General features: G+C 41.1%; 1 protein-coding gene across 3 annotated transcripts; it reads right to left on the bottom strand.

Moving 5' to 3' along the window:
• Positions 1-4,946: 4,946 nt before the first annotated feature.
• Positions 4,947-17,244, bottom strand: ppp1r12b (protein phosphatase 1, regulatory subunit 12B). Of its 3 annotated transcripts, none has more exons than XM_076277465.1 (8): positions 16,807-17,244; positions 11,902-11,918; positions 10,987-11,119; positions 10,670-10,774; positions 10,071-10,121; positions 9,878-9,928; positions 8,968-9,048; positions 4,947-5,984 (listed from the first exon to the last, which is right to left on the bottom strand). In XM_076277465.1, exons 1-7 carry the CDS (start codon positions 16,906-16,908, stop codon positions 9,010-9,012), a joined length of 498 nt encoding a protein of 165 aa, XP_076133580.1. In that variant the 5' UTR covers positions 16,909-17,244; the 3' UTR covers positions 4,947-5,984; positions 8,968-9,009. The 3 variants fall into 3 exon arrangements, with proteins under 3 accessions (XP_076133580.1, XP_076133581.1, XP_076133579.1); XM_076277466.1 differs by having other exon boundaries at positions 8,968-9,045; positions 16,807-17,243; XM_076277464.1 differs by lacking the exon at positions 8,968-9,048 and having other exon boundaries at positions 16,807-17,240.
• Positions 17,245-18,318: the final 1,074 nt, after the last annotated feature.

Below are 18,318 nucleotides of genomic sequence, written 5' to 3'. Positions count from 1 at the left end.
TTGAATATTCATGAATTTATTTATTTTTCCCTGGGAAGGTACTGGAGTAGGGAACTGTTACTTGTGTATCTTGCATACACCAATTACCAAACTGCTGAATCTACTTGCACTACTGGATGTAACTACTGTATGTTCTGCGGGTATCTGATGTTTTGCAACATTCTGTGTAGCTGTGTATAACCAACACATACTGAATTCGACTCGTCTTTTGTCCACGGTTTTTATATTTGTCACAAAATGACAACAAAACAGCTTATAATGCTACAAAAAAGCCAGAACAAGCTTGTGGGCTTTACTTTGTAGCCTGAGTACATTTTGGCATTTTATTTGTTGCTTGGAATAATGACATTTATACATGGCTGAAAGTGTAATGTACAGTTTGCCAAATTTAATAGGTGTGAACTTTACATCTGCACTTTGGAGGTTTATCCGTGTCAATTGGAATACACAAATATTTTTCAATATTTGATAAAGTTAAAGATCTGATTAAAGATTTGATAAAATTGTTAAGATCTGTTTTAATGCCAACTAAGCGCCAAATATCTGATCACCTGAGTAAATTTATACGTTGTGCTTGATGAGTCTTCTGATGTCAAAGTTGAAGTTAATTAATTTATTTATTTAAAATGTTGCTAAGCGCTGCTCAGTGGTAATATGAGAGGGACAGTTAGGTAATTCAAGAATAATTAGTTGCAATCAATGGGTAGATAAGTGCAGTTTAATACGTAGACAGTTTTGATGGTTTACTGTATGTATCCTCGGGGACCATAAGAAAGATTTGTTTATAATTTAGTCAACCATTATTTATTTTTTGTTATAGTCTAGTTATGTTTATAGTAGTATCCCCATCTGCTTTTTGGGCAAGGGGCCACAATTCTTTAGATTCAACTCAGTCCTTTAAGTTTAGTTGGGTGTCTCCCGTCTTTTTCTCAGAATTAACACAATAAAAAGAAAACACCAAAATGCAATCAAATAACCACATAGGTGTGTAGTTTTGCCTCTATATATGCATAGTTCCTACCTGTTGAACTGCATGTTTCTATAAAAGTACTATAAAATGAGCATGTTGTAGAGACAATGCAAAAATGTATTGTGTGTTAGTAGATGTCATTTGTCATTTTAATAGCAAACTGGAGTGGGGGAAAATGCACTGTATATTTTCTAAAAAAAGAAAAGAAACTAAATCTGTATTTATTTTCCATTGGATGGGTTTAGGAGAGAATGTGAATAAAACTGATGGTCAGTTTCTATCCAGGCCTACACATCCAGTACAGTAATAAGCAAAGTTGTTTAAAAATACTAAGTGTGATTTCATGTAGGATGAAGATGTAGCCGCATGCTTGCTGTTTTTGATGTATACATTTTATTTATTGGTTTGTAACTACTTTTGTTTTATATTGAACATGATTTACAGGTCAATGTTTGTATGTCCTCTTGCCAAATATGTTCTTAAAAGTGACAAATATGTTGACGAATATGTTGATCAAAGTCTAGGGGACTCCAAGATCTGACTGTATGAAGCTCATGCAGAAAACAAAATATATACTGTATGTTTGGAAATATGTGATAGCACACTGGTTACTGCCATCTGCTTAAGTGACTTTATTAAACTGTATGGGCTGGTTGTCATGTTGAAAATAGGGGTTGATTTATCACTTATAGTATGATCTGTGCCAATGATATATCTTGTTCACTGCCATTGTTTTGACATTATGTCATTAAAAGAAGTGATTTTTTGGACCAACGTTAATAGTGATTTTCACATTGGTAATAAGTTTACCAAGTTAGCACAAGGAGACCATCCCATATAAGAAAAAAAAAACCTTGAACCTTGGAGTCCCCTTATTTTTAGCTTTTTTCTAAAGTTTATGTTGTAATTTCCTATGCTACAGACCACGTTTTACTTACAGCATTTTACTAGCCAATATACATACATAAACTTGTATGTATATGAAACTTTGTGACTGTGTGTGTGTGTGTGTGCGTGTGTGTGTGTGTGTAAATGTTCATGTGTGTGTGTGTGTGTGCGCGTGTGTGTGCACATAATGTGTGTTTAGCGGTATGTTTGCAGGTGTGCATGAAAACAAATAGTTGAATATAAAATAAAGCCATAAGATTTGAGCACTAGTGACATAGAGCTCAGTTGTGTAGATTTAATTGAAAAGTCCATTCACTAAGGCCTGTGTGTTTCGTAAACATTCCATTTTGAGTCTGTATTTAGCTTGGGCCGCACGTGCAATGAATTATTGTTCTGAGTATGATTCCTTTCCATTTCTGACTCCAAGAATGATGGAAAGGCTTTGTTTTCTTATGTATGTATTTATTTATCTATTTATTAATATATGGGATTATTTATGTATTATTATTATTATTTATATATTTATTTTGCCATGTTGAAATTTGCAAATGCTTATCATTTTGGCTGACAGTAACATGAGTAGTTGTCTATTCAGCTGTGGCTTTAGCTGTAAGAGAGATCATTCAGGATCTTTACCATGTGTGTGCTTATTTAAAAGGAGCCCTTGATTTCAATATAAGTCAGTTGCAAGTTGTCTGAACAGTCCAGGTGACATCAAATGCTTTGCTTCCAGTAGGACTCTGTATGTATGTGTGTGAGTCTGTGTTAGCTCCAATCAATAAAGCATAGGCCCTTTACAGCAAATGGTTGCAGAGCAGTACGAAAGCACTTCAACCTGCCAGTGTCAGCATGACCAAGATTCTCTTATGTGAAGCATTCCTAGATATTCAGTGGTGTGACTTTGTGAAGTTAGATGTTATTTTTTAAATGTTTCTGTCATAGCCAATTCTGAATTACTTTTTGTAAAAAAAAGAAAGCGTTATTTATATTTGGTCATGGTGGCCATGTCTACAATGCACAGTTAAGTTGGAATGTGTATCACATGGGTTGTGTTACTATAAACGGAACAGAGATGGCAAGAAAGGTTCAGAGCAGCAATATGTGTATTTTTTATATTTTAATCTCTTTGCTTTATGTCTGTCTTAATTTAGTAGTAGTGTGTTTAGTTGTAATGTGACAAGTTAGTTGGGATATAAAACAATGGAAGAAACTCTATCCCATGAAAACATTCTTTAAACATCCTTTCTTTCTCCTTTTTTTACCATGTCAATGTTGCAAAGTTGAACAGACATCTGTTAGAAATAAAGAAAGGGACATTTGCGGAGTTTTCCATGGTGAACACTAAAAAGTTATTTGAGACCTAGACCAGAAGCTACATTAGCCTGCATTACATAAAAGCTTAGCCTGATCTGCAATGTCTGTCAAACTGCAAAAAAGTGCTGAAAACTGCCATCCTTGGGAACACATTTCTGCCACTGCATCACCATTGATAGACACATTAAAAAAGTTTTATTTTTTTTTTCTTCTCGCTATACTGCCTTGTGGGGTTTTTTCTGTTTGTTTGTTTGTTTATTTGTTTGTTTGATTGTTTGTTTGTTTGTTTGTTTGTTGTTTTGCTTTTTTTTGAGAGGCAGAGGACTATTCGGCGTTGTCCTCGGGCCATATTTCTACCTGTCTAGAAGTGCTGTGGTACGTGTTTTCATGTCGGTAATGTCGTGCCTAGTGTGGATTGCATGCTTTAGCCCTTGACTGGACACTTTGCAAAAATGTTGCTCATAAACTTCTCATGACCTGGTTGTGTAGTTGACGAGCATCAGCAATCCTTGTAAAGACCTCAAGGGAGCCAAATATCTCAACACAAATCTAACATAACTGTTACAAGCTCTGTACTAAACAAATATAAAAAATAAAGGCCTTTTAAATATTTTGGTCTTTCTGTGATCATTGACTGATTTCATACAGTATTATAACAGATTATAACATACAACCTATATACATATATATTGGTAGTATATAACCATTGATTACTTGTAAAACTTTTTTTGTAACAGAGGTGGGGTATATACTGTATTTCCTGACAGAACTCAGTTTGTGTGTATGTGGGAGTTTTGCATGGTCTCTTTGCGCTTGTGGAGGCGGATGTTTTGTTGTCTATACAGTGATGTGATGTTGTGAAGGGTGGTTTTCCTCAAGAGAAGAAAAAAGTACATCCTTGATCTTCGAAGTGGTATGAATCTCTGTATGGCAGTTTGACAGATGACAAAGACAGTGTAGAAAACAAACCACCAGATGCGGATGAAGCCGGAATGAATGAGTGGGGATGTGGAGTGCTTTCTCTCAGCAGGGTACAATAGAGAGAAGAGTAAAGAAAATCACCCCAAAGTTCCCCTACTTTAACTAAAGTCTTACCTACTGTGCAATGGATGAAAAGAGTCCATTGCAATAACTGTAAAATTCATTAAAAAACTAGTCATTCATCCATTTTCAGCTTTTGTATGGCAACATGGTCAGCAATCAACATTATAACATATTACTAAAGATTACTAAACACATTGTGAGAAGAGTTTACTGTTTATGGCTCCTCTAAATTTAGTTACAAAATCCTTCTCAACATCTGTCTTGAGGAAGATTTCAAATGTAGCCTTAACTGTAATAGTTCAAACAGCCTAATTACAGTCATACTTATGAAGCTGTGAGTGTAATTTGTTTTTTTTTAAATATTGTAAATTCACACACAGTAAGTATATTGCCTGAGCTTATCTGAAGGGTCTAGTCATTGCAGGCAGGGGGCAGCAATGTTCTCCAAGACGTGGATACATTTAAACACTTCAGAAAAAAAGAACATTAGCAATGTTTTCTGTTTCTTTTCCACCAATTCTGAATGATTTTACCTGATGGTGATGATATAACACCTTAATTCCAGGTTGCACTTGAAATCTTCGAAATCACACCCACAATATTATAGGCTAATGTTCCTTTTGTCATTGTCACTTTGTTTGTATTTCAGTGGCACTCATAAGAAATGAAGAATGAAGTCATTACTTAAATAGCTTAAAGCCTTCAGGCTGAACAGACACCACAGTTTACATTGTGATTCTTTCTTCTTTTTTTATTCAACCATGACCACTGAATTATCTTTAACATTTAAGTACCATGCAAACTAAAATAGAATATTATATAATTTTGTGATCATATAATGCAGTACATTCTGTGCTTTTACATTCATCTAAAGTTGAACTGTCATATAAAACACCTTTGAAATATAAATATTTCAGTGAAAATATATTACATATAGTACACATAGAGCCAAACTCTAACTAAACACCATAAATAATCATAAACAATTTCATCAAAAGTGGCAAGTGAAATCCCCCCCACCCCACCCCATATATGTTTCAATAATTTGATTTCAATACATCTTTGTGTGTGTATTGTAAACATGAAAAGCTTATTGACTAACATAAATATGCACAGACAAGTGATAGGCCTTTTTTCATGATCAATGGTGACAATTATCCTTTATGACATGTACTATGTAACACATACACACAAATGTGCGCACACACACACACACACAAACACACACACACACACGCACACACACGCACACACACACACACAAATAGCCATACTGGATGTGCAATACACAAACTCACACACAAACAGACATACTACCATTTCAGGCCTGAGATGCTGTTAGACCTGTGATTGGTATGATCCAAATGCCAACAAAATCTCCATGATGTAGGTAAACCTTTTAAGGTGATAAAAAAGACACATGGCATTTCACCATATGCTTGTGTGGATGGTTAGATTATCCAGGATGTACCTGTGTGTCTGCTGCACTGAAGTACAATGTGTGATTGCTGGGTGATTCCATTTGCTGCCATTTTCTTTTTCCATCTTCTAGCCTCTGAGCAGCTATCAACCAGTGAAACATTTCCAATAAATGAGCGGTCCGAGGTCAATAAAAAAAAATGGGTGATACAGATACAGGAAAGAGTTAAAGTTGGTCTCTGCGCAGTCAGTGTTTGTCCCCTCATTTGGAAAGCTTGCTGATGACACGGATCAAGGCTCCATTCTCATCCTTCAGTCGCTGATTGTCTGATTTCAGTTCATTCAAAACCTGTAGAGAATAAAAAAAAGACATGGATGAATCTAGATTGAGAGAAGTCAAGCTTTGGAGATCTGTCAAAACGCTTTTCACAAACAGTATCTGTGCCCTAAACTGCACAACATGCAGAGTTACTCAAAGAAAAACTCAGTGAAATTTCAGTGAGGTAAATGGAAAAGTTGTGGGTGAAGGAAGCCATGATGATTTTTATTTTATTTCATTTTAAACCAATAATCACAAATTATACCCACAACTCCCCATTGACTATTAGATCCATAAACTCAATGTGACATTTACAGTTTTGTGTAAATGAACACTTGTGACTCAATACTGAGCGAGTGCCAGGATTCACATCACCACAACAAAGCTTCAAATCAATTAGCCCGTTTGAACTGATTTACAGAAAAACAGTCAACATGCTCATGCCATGCGTTGGAAACCATTAAAACCCAACTCTTCTAAATTTCGACCACGAAGACTCTAGCAAGAACACACACACGCACACACACACACACTGCAAAAGAAGGAAAAATTTACGGGCCTGGTATGCCGAGAAAATAATTTGGCTTATAAATTGTGTCAGTGAAAAATTCCTTTCTCTTTGTAGACGCCGCTCCCCATAATCTCACAGACACTTTCTCCACACATCTCCCATGTCATTTAAACGACACAATAGCTTTTGTGTGTTGGCTTTGACAGAGAGAGAGAGCAGCGTATTGGCACATATTAAAGGGCCAGGGCTTTCAGGCACAAGGCTTTTTTTCTCTAGAGAAGAGGAGGAGGTGGGGGAGGCAAACTTTGACATTTAAGTCCCCTTTGGATGTGTCTGACAAAGACTTTCTCATTGCATTTGAATCGTATTTTAGTAACTCAACATCCCACAGAAGCATCTGATCATGTTGCCATCAACCATAAAATACTATTTTTTTCACTATGTTTATCCATAAACATAAAACACAGTGGAGTATATAAATATCTGGCCATTAATAATGGCAATTATAAAAATATGGCAATTCTAAAAATATTAATCATTAATCTTCACATAATTGTAATCATTACTATCGATATTTACTGTATGTGATTATTTGGCTAATCGATTGTTCATTGCGGGAGTTGCCCCACTCACTCTCTCTCTCACGCACGCACGCACGGACGCACGCACACACGCGCACACACACACACACACACAAACAGGCTTATTTGAAAAGTCTTCCATCTAAGCCCTGACCCAGTTATTAATATCTCCCAGTGTGATGGCCACATGAGGAATTTGAGGGGGTGCCCTTCATCAGCTCTGACACAGAAATGGAGAGACACAGAAACTAAAGAGAGAAAGAGAGAGAGAGATAAGAAAGAGATGAGAACACAGCAACAAAGAGAGGGAGAAAAGAAGAGTGTGAGAAAGGAGGAGAAAAGGGGAATGACGGAGGGCAAGGTTGAGGTAGAGGTGGAGGTGGACATGGCCCAAAGCGAGTGTGAGACAGACAGAGCGGGACCTGCCTGTGAGGCCTGCGGAGGAGGCGGCCGAGTAGAGGAACAGCAGTGGGCAGAGGTGCCGCAGGAGGGTCAGGAGCGCTAGCTGAGGAAGACAGTAGAGGACAGCTGCAGCGGCTCAGGGAGAGTGCCAGAGGAGAGGAGCGGAGAGGAGAGAGGAAGGAAGGAGGGAAGGAGGGAGGAAAGGAGGGAGGAAAGAAGGGGGAGAGGAAACAAGCCCTAGAGGAGCCTAAAGGTCCTCAGTCTCAGGCGGAGCGGCCATCTCAGAGAGGCGGGCGAGGACGCGCAGCATGGCCCTGTTCTCAGCCAGGAGCCGCTCGTTACTCCGCCTCATGGCGTGAACCTGAGCCACGGCAGGAAGCTCCTAGACACACACACACACACACACACACACACACACACACACACACACACACACACACACACACACACACACACACACACACACACACAGACAGACAGACAGACAGAGAGAGAGAGACAGGGAGAGGCATGGAAGGAGGGGGGGCATCAGACAGGGAAAATAAAAGGAAAAAGGCAGACAGAGACAGTGGGAGAGATAGAGAGAGCAACGGAGAAAAGCAGAAAGTGTTGGATTTGAAAGATTCAGAAGTTGAAAATGCAAAAAAAAAAAAAAAAAAAAAATCAAGGGTAGTTTGAGGCAACCAACTTTTGAAGTGAAAGTTTTCCACAAGGACCTCTTGCAAGTCTGTATATGATTCTTAGGGGGGGGGGGGGGAATAAACCTACTCAAGCTAATGAAAAGAAAATCCCTGCAGTTCTGTGGTGTGGTCAGTATGTGGTCTGAACATATGGTCCTGCGGCCTGTGTTTAGTGTGTATCAGTTTCCAAAGTCCACTTTGAGGTAAGGCTTGTGGTAAACCTCAATGTAACTCCGTAGCAGCATGTTAGGAGTGACTGTGGCTGACAACGTCAATTGTGTGATTCCAAGACACAAACTGATGTTCAAAATGACAAAGAAAAGTTCATGATCAAGAGTGACTGTACAAAAAATGAGGGTGTAGATGATATTTTGCAGCCATAATACAGTAAAATGTACAGTATTTACAAAAATACAGTAGAATTTAGGGTGCAGCTGGAGAGCTGAATTAAATTCCCTGGGATGACACACAAGATACCCCTGAACACATTTAAGTAATATGTGCTGTTTAGCAAAGTTCTTCACTGATGTCACTACTTTCTTTGACATCACTGATCATCACAATATCTCTCAGCTCGTGAAGGAAACAGAGTGAATACAAAAGAGTGAAAACAGAGTGAAACAAACAACAATATGACATCTAATTTTCAGTGACTTTCAGTGACAAAACAGTGACCGAGAAGCTCCCCTGCACACCAAACAACAACAAAAACAACAACAACCTAGATACCGTGTGTGCAGCAACCCCTTGGGGCGAGTGAGTCAGTGACAAGCAGGTGTCATCTGTGTAAGCAGGTGTCTGCAGTTCTACTGGTCACACTCCTAGCCTCAACCACTCACCATGGTCCACCCCCTCTCTCAATGATCCAATAAAAGATGAGTTCAAGGCTGGTAACCACAGCGAAATGGCCGAGCTGGCTGCTGGGGCAATGATAACAGTAGAGAAGGGGTCAAACAGTCACTGCGCCAGGCCCTGATATTAGGCAGGATGCGGGCTCTTTCATTGGATGTGTAACACTGAGTTACTGACCTAACACTGTGTCGGTCATGGTTCCCACAGTGTAGGTTTACTGTTCTGTTCTGTTTATACATGAGGAGGAAAATTCTTTCTTTCAACATCTCCCTATAATACTGTCTATCTGTCTCTGTCTGTCTCTGTGTCTGTCTCTTGTCTCTCTCTCTCTCTGTCTCTGTGTGTGTGTGTGTGTGTGTGTGTAGATGTAATATATAACATTCTATTTCAACCTTTTAGATGCCAATGCAGGGGGAACACAGTAGAAGCTTCAGTTGATCATATTAGGCCATATTCACCTATCCAGGCCAAATTTAGTCTGTCGTGATCTATCCATCTAACCCCTCAAAAAAAACATCCAGCTATGTGCAATTACAACTGGAATGTCGAACAAAAGCTCGAGTGCCTGCTCCCTGTGATAGGAACACTCTGCAATATCCAGAGAAGCCTGGAACTAGGTCAGAGTGTGCTTCTGCAGCTCTGCAGTCTCTCTCTACCCCCTCTCTCTCTCTGTCTCCCTTTCACTCTCTCTCTCTCTCTATCTCTTCTCTCTCCCTCTTTCTTTCTCTTTCTATCTGAGTTTGGCAGAAGGGCAGATCAGTCTAGCTGGCAGGTAATGAAGCCTGCACTCCTCTCTGCACTCTGAGCAGACCTGCGCCACCCTTAACGCTGCCACTATTGCCATCTCTGAGCTCAATTTAAAGGGGATTATTTCCCTCGGATTCCTGTGGATCTCACCTTCAGCTCCTCCTCCATGTCTGACACCTTTTTCTCCAGAGCTTGTTTTTCCTGGCGAAAGAGATTTCAAAGGTTCTTTCATAAGCTACATCAGGAAAAAAACAATCCAGTACTACACTACTTATTAAAATAATTATGTTCAGTATTCATTTTAGAAAAGAATTATCCAGCAACAAATCTTATTTACACTTACTCTTTTTTCAGATTCATACACACCAGACCTCTCTGATATCCGGTCTTGTTTCTAAAACACAAAGTTGAAATAAACGGCACACTGAGTTATAGCTATAGCTATAGTCCTTAGCTATTGTGAAGTTGGGCAGTACTCAGAACGAAGCACATATAATATCCACATGTGCCCAAAACCTAGCCATGTCCACAGCTCAAAACAGGCAGTTCCTGTGGAGGCTTCTCAGCTGTACCACAAGAGGAGCTAAGAGGAGCTTAAGGTCAGGGATTTCAGGGCTTCCAGAAAGTCCAGCTTGAGAACACATGAGCTGGCACATAGGGATGAGGAAGTTCATTTTCTTTAAAAGTCTTTAGCAGGAGCTTGATTAGGAGACAGTCTACACAATATAAAGTAAGACATTTGTGGAAAATTACGGAAAATATACTTTACGTGCTACCTCCCTCATTTCCCTCAACCATTTTGCGGACATAGCAAACTATAACTCTCAAACGTTAGTGTGACTGGGCTTTGAAGAGGGGTACACAAACAAGCTCATAAAGACCTTATTCAAAACTCAGAACTGTTCAAACATCGAGGAAATGACCTGGTGACCTGGAGCATACCTGTGTGACTTTCTGCAGCTGATTCCGAATTTTAACCAGCTCTTGTTTACTGTCTGAAAGCCTGGATTTCAGCTTGTCATTCTCTGACAGGGCATCCTCATATAACTGGGGAAAACAGAGAGAAAAATGTGACCTTAGTTTGTGTTTTTTTTAATGATGTTAATGTTAATGTACTGCACTCTGGGAAACTATGAATTAATTCCACAACCTTGCCAATGGCAATCATTAGAAGTTATGTTTTGTGGCAGAAAAAAAATTTGGAATCTCATTAAAATAATTAGACCAACAAATAAACAAAACACAAACACATTGTGAACCTTTTTGTAGTCTCTGTTTCCAGAGTCATCCTCGGCCTTGTTTAGAGATGCGAGGCGGTTTTCCCGCCGTGTGTAGGAGGTTGTCCGGCCAAGTAGCCTGTCAGTGGCTCCCTCCCCACCACTGGAATCTGACCTGTCCACAAAAACTCCCAGTCAGTGTGGTAGACATCACATACATCACACTTGTGTAGCAGCCCACTGTTACATTGCCTAGAGTGGATTCTTGGATATGCATTCTGGTATGTGACAGTGAGACAGTGACATATTTTCCTTGTGAATGACTAAAATATTGCAGCACTGGCGGATTTGGTGGAGTGCTTACAGTCGAGTGAGTGTTCCCATTATCCAGAGTATGACCAGAACAATGTGCGTTTTTACCATATTTGTGTGATTAAGTTGTTTCAGTGTGTTCCCTGGTGATGTAACTTCTAGCCTGGGATATTTCTGTTAGTTATAAATCTCATCAGTGTGACTACCCCCTGTACTGATCCTTTTGTTCAAAATGGATTAAACAATAGCTCTGTATTCATGCATAATGTCAGAGTGAGTGGACAGGCACCCTGCCTATGAACTTTGAATAGGAAAAGTAGACAGGCCATTCCTTAGACTACCAAGTTCTTCAGCAGCAGAGTCATAATGGATTTCAGCCATTGCTGACTGGATGAAATCTCTTAGCACATCTCAGTAGGTAATATGTCATAGCTTCACATCTCTGTTGTGTGACAAAACAGTGACAAAACGTCCTCGCTATGGGCAGCATTATGATGGGCTAAAGTGACTCTAACCTAAGTGGTGCTTAAAACTTCATAAGCCTGCGTGTGTGTGCGTCGTGGCAGTGTAGCACAAGCAATGTTCATGCTGAAATTTCATACGTCATTTATTATGCATGAAAGAACCATTCAAGCAGTTACTTACCTTGAAGCCCTTTCATGCTGTAAAGACAAGAGAAAGACAGAGACAGTAATGACTTATCAGACTCCTTGTGCCTTGTTTTCAAGATGAAGGGTTTAATTTCCTTAGTGTTAGCCTACATTAAACACATTGCAAGACCATTTTTCCGCAGCTATGTCTTTGCAAACCGTAGGTAAATGTGTGCTTTCCAAAATTTCATTATGCATGCATGGATGATTCTACACAGAATTTCAAAAGATGACCCATCCACACATCTCAAGATTTTAATAATCATGCACTGTGAATATGGACCAAAATTGTGGGAGAAAAATGTGAGGGAAATTCTATACAGTGTCTTTCATCCAACAAAAAGAATCCATCATCATTATTTTGGATTATAAACTACACAATTGAAAAAAATAACTCATTTTGAAAAGTGCCAGAAGTGGTCTATCTATGTGATTTAATGTCTATGAATTTTCCCTGTGATCCCTGACATGTGCAATGTGCCCTCCGAAGTGGACGGTAAGCATAGAGGCCTTTAAAGAGTGTCATAGACAGTGTCTCTGTGCTCTTTGTGTCAGGAAATGACTATGACTTCATGTAATGACATAATGTCAAAGAGCTTCAATTGTCTCTGCACGTGTTACTCCAGCCCACCTCCGGACAGCAACAGTTCCCCAGCAACTGCACAATGCATCATTTGTATACACTTTCCATTGGATGCAATTCTCGTATCCCCAAGCATTTATCAAGGCATTCACCTTTATTTATTTACCATATCATCACTAGCTTGCTATGCGTAACTACAGGAACTCTTCATTCCAATGGCAGAGGCGCTGGCTAGCTCTTAATTCCACCATGCCATCAGAGGAATCTTTTTAAAAATGGTTACTCCTCTCCTCAACGCTAATCCTCTCCTTCTCGTTCCAGGCCCTCCCACCCTATCCTTTCTCTGGTTCTCCTGGGGGATGCAAAATATCCAGGCCTCCTCCTTTATCCACTAGTGTCCATCCCTGTGGGACAAGCCACTCCAACTCAAGAGACCACAGAAGGCATTACAGTAATGGGAAAGGCAAGGGTTGTGTGCAGCGTCTGACCGATTAAGACAGAGGACACACATAGAGGAGAGGAAGGAGGGAGAGGAGAGGAAGGAGGGAGAGGAGAGAAGAGGAAGGGAAGGAGGGAGAGGAGAGGAGAGGAAGGAGTGAGAGGAGAGGACAGGGTGAGCTGGAAGGTCACTGTTTTTTTTCTGGTGCTTTCCTGCTGGATGTTGTGTTGTGTCGTGCATTCCTGGAGATTAGGGATCATTCCCTGGCCCAGCCTGGGAGAGTGTGCGCTAACACACTCTCCCATCAGGATCTCAAGCCTGATTCCCCCAGCACAGTGATCTTATCCTGTTTGTGAACACTTTCCACTGGAAGGAAGCCTGATGATGTGTTTGAGAAGGAAACTATAGATATGCACGAACTTTGTGTGATGTAAAACACACACACACACACACACACACAATAAACCACACTCACAGTAAGTGAGTGAGTGAGTGAGAGAGAAAGAGAGCAAAAATTCAATTGCAAGGTGTTAATCTGTGATTTTAAACTATATAGACAAACTAGTCGATATCAAAACTGCTAAAATCATATCAACTAATATCTTTTCCAACACCAAATATGGGTTTCCCTGGTTGATAAACAACACAACATATTTACGAAACAGCGATGCTTGGTTGTCATACACATGAACTAATTGTTTGCTTATTTGGTGGCCCCCGGGCCCTGACATGGTTTAGTGCGAAAGAAAACAACGTCGGCAGGAATGCGGGGCTGCCGCGCCTAACAAGCCGTTCCTCTGTAAATGTTTATGCTCCACTGCCAGAGCTGCCTGTCCTTATGTGGTCATGGAACAGGCTCCGGCCCCCCCCTCCAGTCCAGCCCCAGACCTGGGATTGTAAACATGATAAATGAGAGTGAACTCCACGCTGAGCACAAGGGGAACCCTGAGCAAGAAGAACAAGGAGAAGAAGAGGAAGAGGAAGAAGAGGAAAAGGAAGAAGAAGAAGAAGAAGAAGAAGAAGAAGTAGAAGAAGAAGAGGAAGAAGAAGAAGAAGGAGAAGAAGAAGAAGGAAAAAAAAAGACCACCACCAGATCAACATCGTCTTCCCCTTTGCTTTCCCTTTCCAGAGGAAATGATATTCCAGACTGATATGGTTGATGTGGTTTTGATAAACAGAGAAGATAATGTTTATTAGGGGGTGCTATGATTTTTTCCTCTTTTGGTCACACAAAGGATTTGTCCTCAGTAGACCTCTCTCCCTGTCGGTCGGTCTCTGTGGTTCTCCTGATTAGGTATGAGATTTGGCCCCAAATGAATAGTTTCTCGATTCAGGCGAAATCAAAGGGAGAGGCTGGAAGTTTGGCTGCCCATGCAGGGCCTGGGATTAGCAGGGCATGGCCGAGGTTCCAGGGCATCTGTGAGAACCATTAAACACAGCGGCTCACAACCAAAGGCACCTGCTGGCACAGTGGTGTTTACACACACACACACACACACACACACATGAATGTAAGAGAAGAAACAGAATGCATGCTTCAGGCGCCGTAAGCCTTGTAAGGCAGAGCAGATGCCTGTGCATGGACATTCCATTCCTGGGGTAAAAATAACACTGCATCAAATTGATGGAGATGGCCCCTGAACGGTGCTGTGAGTGAAGCGCGTGCTGTGGATAAACACGGCGTGTTGTTTTATGGTGTGTCTAAACCTCTCCCCCACATAGGCCAAGTGGGCTTGCACGGTTCTCTATCCCCTTTCTCACTCCACACAGTGTGTGTGCGTTAAGTAAATATCCCCATAAACTACCCATCCGACTCATGGGAGCCAGGTCCCCTTGCGCCCACCGGATTACTACTCCATGCCGAAGCATAACCATAAAAGCACTTCTTTGCTTTTTCCTCCCTCTTTTTCACACTGACTCCCCTGCTAGATCCTCACTCACTCCCTCACTCACTCATTTGCTCCCTCGCTCACTCCCACTCTTCTTTCTCAGTTCAAAGAGCATTTAGCATTCATTTTAATCTTGGACAGCCGCTCTCTGTTTGGTGCGAAACTCTCTCTCTCTATGTGGGCCTCTGTTAGATTAGCTCAGGCGAAGACTGCCGGTCTGTGTGAGACAGATCTGAGACAGATTTGTTGGTGTGTTTACAGTGAAGCGCATGAGGGCTCTGTGCAGCTGGGCACTCTCTCTCTCCACGCACACACACACACACACACACACACACACACACATACATATACACACACACACACACACACACACCAGACAGACCAAGCCTTCTGTCATAAACAAAAAAGCAAATGAGCTAAAAATAAACACTTGCTTTCTCTCTCCCCATTACTTCCCCCCAGCCCCCGCCCCTCTCTCTCTCTCTCTCTCTCTCCCTTAACTGTTTTTGTTTTTTACTTTCCCAAGGAAAAGTTGCCAATAAGGGCTTGTTGGCGTCATGGAAACTTTATGCCAGACTGCAAGTATGGATATATTCTGGGTAAAAGGAACATGACACATTATTAGGGAGGGAAAAGCCAAACGCAAGCAATTTTATTTCTTTGGCTCATTGTATACATTGCTCTTGACTTCATATCCCCTCCGAGGGGAGTAAGGATAGCATCTGGAGACCTTTAACACCTGTTTCCACAATGCGGCACTGTAACATTGGCATAAACACATTGCCTAATTTCTGCTAGGCTTTTGAAGTGGTCCTCGCTTAATTTTCTCCATGCCCCGTGCAAACATAGCAGCTGAAGCATGGAGGAGCAGAAATGCGGTAAACAGATGTTTGTTTGGGGGTCTTGTTTGGCTAAATGTCTGTGTGATGAAGTGCACTGGACGCAGAGATTCACAGCAGGTAGTCCCTCTTGCTCTCTCCCTTCTGGACTCTAAATCGCTTACAGTTTTGGCACTGGACACTGCCACGGAGTTTGTGATTTTGGACATGTTCAAAGAGAACAGATATCCATATGAAAAAAACATTCACTAAGGTGTTAAGCAAATGGCAAAGTTAAGAACTGGCAGCTGTTAGTACCATAAGGACAACGAAAAAGTAGCAATTTTGAGAAATATAGACCACTGTTGGTAGGAAAAGCTCACAATTACTGTTGTTTATTTACTAAATTAGACAAACATGAGAAACAAACATAAATGAGGAACACAGGCACCCATGGGTGATGGAAGCACAACAAAAAAAGAAAAAGAGATAAAAAGCAGATGACAGATCAAGTCCTGGCAAGCACACAAAGAGAGTGATCAACATCAATTTCCTGTACTGGTCATTTGGGAGAACTTGAAAAGAAACAGCTACAACAGTGGGGTCAGTTTGTTTAAACTTATATGGCTGCAAATTGATAAGTAGTCATTAACGTGTGTCTTCAAGATAAGCCATTATGGCATTAAAAGAAAACACAATTTTTTTCTTACACTAACCATTTTTTTCTTACACTAACCATCTATTTAAAAGTGATCACTGGGTAAACAGCGGTTTAATGATGTAAACATTTTCTTTAAGACAAGTGATTAAAGGCGTAATGAGAGGTGCAATGGTGTCAGTGGTCATATCCAGGAAGAATTAATAGACTTAGAAGACATCTTCTTAACCTGGAACTTTTCAACTTTACTAAAGTTCATGGTCTTTTAGTCTTAGAGTAAGCCACGTCATAGTCATCACTGAACTGTTGCTAAATATGCTTGCCACTTTCGACAACAGTTTTTTTCTCAGATTTTCAGTACTGTATAACTGCATCACCACCAGTCTCCAGTTACGCTCCAGACACTACGTAAATAATAATAAAATCCCTAAAAGACAAGAACCTTCATATTCTTCTAAATCAACAATACACAAGTATGGCAATGTAGTGTAAAATCAGATAGCTCATGCTTACTCTGTAGCTTTGTGTGGTTGCAGTGGGGGAGGAGGGGGGCGAGTCCGACAGCGACTTTCTTGTGCGCGAGAGGTCCTTGTTGCGATGATAAAGAGATGACATCTCTCCAGCGTAGGCAAAAGAGGCAAAACTGTGGTACAATCCACCTTTTGGTCCAGCAATGTGCGACAGCTGCTCAAGTCCCAGAGGCGATCAGATAGACACTCTGCACACTCCCATAGCTGCCGCGCGCGACACATAAAGCATGCTCAACAGGTGTCTGATCGGCCAAGTTTAGAGGAGTTGCCGGCACTCACGACTGGCTGCTCCTGACACAGCGGCAGTCAAGACTGATCCAGCAATCTGTGGCTCCTTCCCCCTTCTCAAAAAGCACCAGTGACGGAGGAGTGATCATTAGAGAAAAAAATGAAAACAATCAAAACTGCCGTGCTGCGCGCTCTCTCTCTCTCTTTATCTTTCTCTCTCTCTCTCTCCCTCATGGCCTCCCCTTTTTCTTCCACTCTCTCTCTCTCTCTGGTCCACCCACCCCCTTCTCCGGAGTCCTCTGGCACACACACACACACACACACAGATACATAAATAAACACACAGACACACATGCACGCACGCACGCATGGACGCACGCGCGCGCGCGCGCACACACACACACACACACACACACACACATGCCAGGTATACAGAAATACACACTAATCATGTAAAAGATCCTAAGTTAATTGTGCTACAAGTGATTTAAACCTGATCCTTTCGCATTTGTAAACATTGACATGATTATCAATGAAAAACGCCATTGTTCATTCTCGCTTTGAATCTTAGACACAGACAGGCTCTCTCTCTCTTTCTCTCTCTCTCTCCTGTTTGGAGAAGTATAGAGCTCTGTCCAACTTTGGCCAAATTCTCTCACCCTCCCCTCTCTCTTTCCTTGTCCTTTACCCTCTACATCCCTTCCCCTCCTCTTTTCTCTCCCTCTTTCCTTCCCCTCTCTCACTCTCTCTCTCTCTCTCTCTCTCCCTCTGGCTATCTGCCAAAGGGCTTCAGTTGTGGGCAGGCCATGAGTTAGGCTGAGAGAAAATCATTTGGAGGAGGAGGAGGGGAGGGAAGGCAGAAGTCTGGAGTTACCAGAAAGCTGACAGTATTATGACAATTAGCCCTTTCATGTTTGCATATTTAAAATTGCTGATTCATTTAAGCTCAGTGCATGCTCTATATATAATGCCGAAAAATTAACCCGAATAATGCTCTATGCATATGCCTCTTAAAAGACGTATTCCTCTTCAAAGCATTTTGACTACATCTTACAAGCTTCTGCACTGATATGCAAATGCGCAGGCCATTCTCACTGTAGGCATGGACTGGGAAACAGCAAACAAACATCTGCTTCTGATGTTCCCTACTAAATCACAGAAGAGCACAAATTATGCTGAAATTAAGCTGTTCTACAGAGTAAGCTGGAGACACTGAAGCATCGTCAGAGAGAGGAAGAGAGAGAGAGGAAGAGAGAAAGGGAGAGAG

This window comes from Alosa pseudoharengus, unplaced genomic scaffold (assembly GCF_046254945.1).
Source record: "Alosa pseudoharengus isolate Yale_2024_CS ecotype anadromous, Long Island Sound unplaced genomic scaffold, YU_APseudo_1.1 YU_APseudo_1.1_scf_9, whole genome shotgun sequence".
Classification (NCBI taxonomy): domain Eukaryota; kingdom Metazoa; phylum Chordata; class Actinopteri; order Clupeiformes; family Clupeidae; genus Alosa; species Alosa pseudoharengus.
The sequence above is the reverse complement of the archived record's forward strand: the minus strand, read 5'-3'. Positions and strand labels throughout refer to the sequence as shown.

Bases quoted from the DNA above. Each gene is read 5' to 3' on its own strand.
- ppp1r12b (XM_076277464.1), bottom strand. From the start codon at position 16,908: ATGTCATCTCTTTATCATCGCAACAAGGACCTCTCGCGCACAAGAAAG. The intron at 10,775-10,986 runs GTTCACAATGTG...TGTTTTCCCCAG, and splicing joins GAAACAGAGACTACAAAAAG to TTATATGAGGATGCCCTGTC. The intron at 10,122-10,669 runs GTATGCTCCAGG...TTTGTGTTTTAG, and splicing joins AGCTGCAGAAAGTCACACAG to AAACAAGACCGGATATCAGA.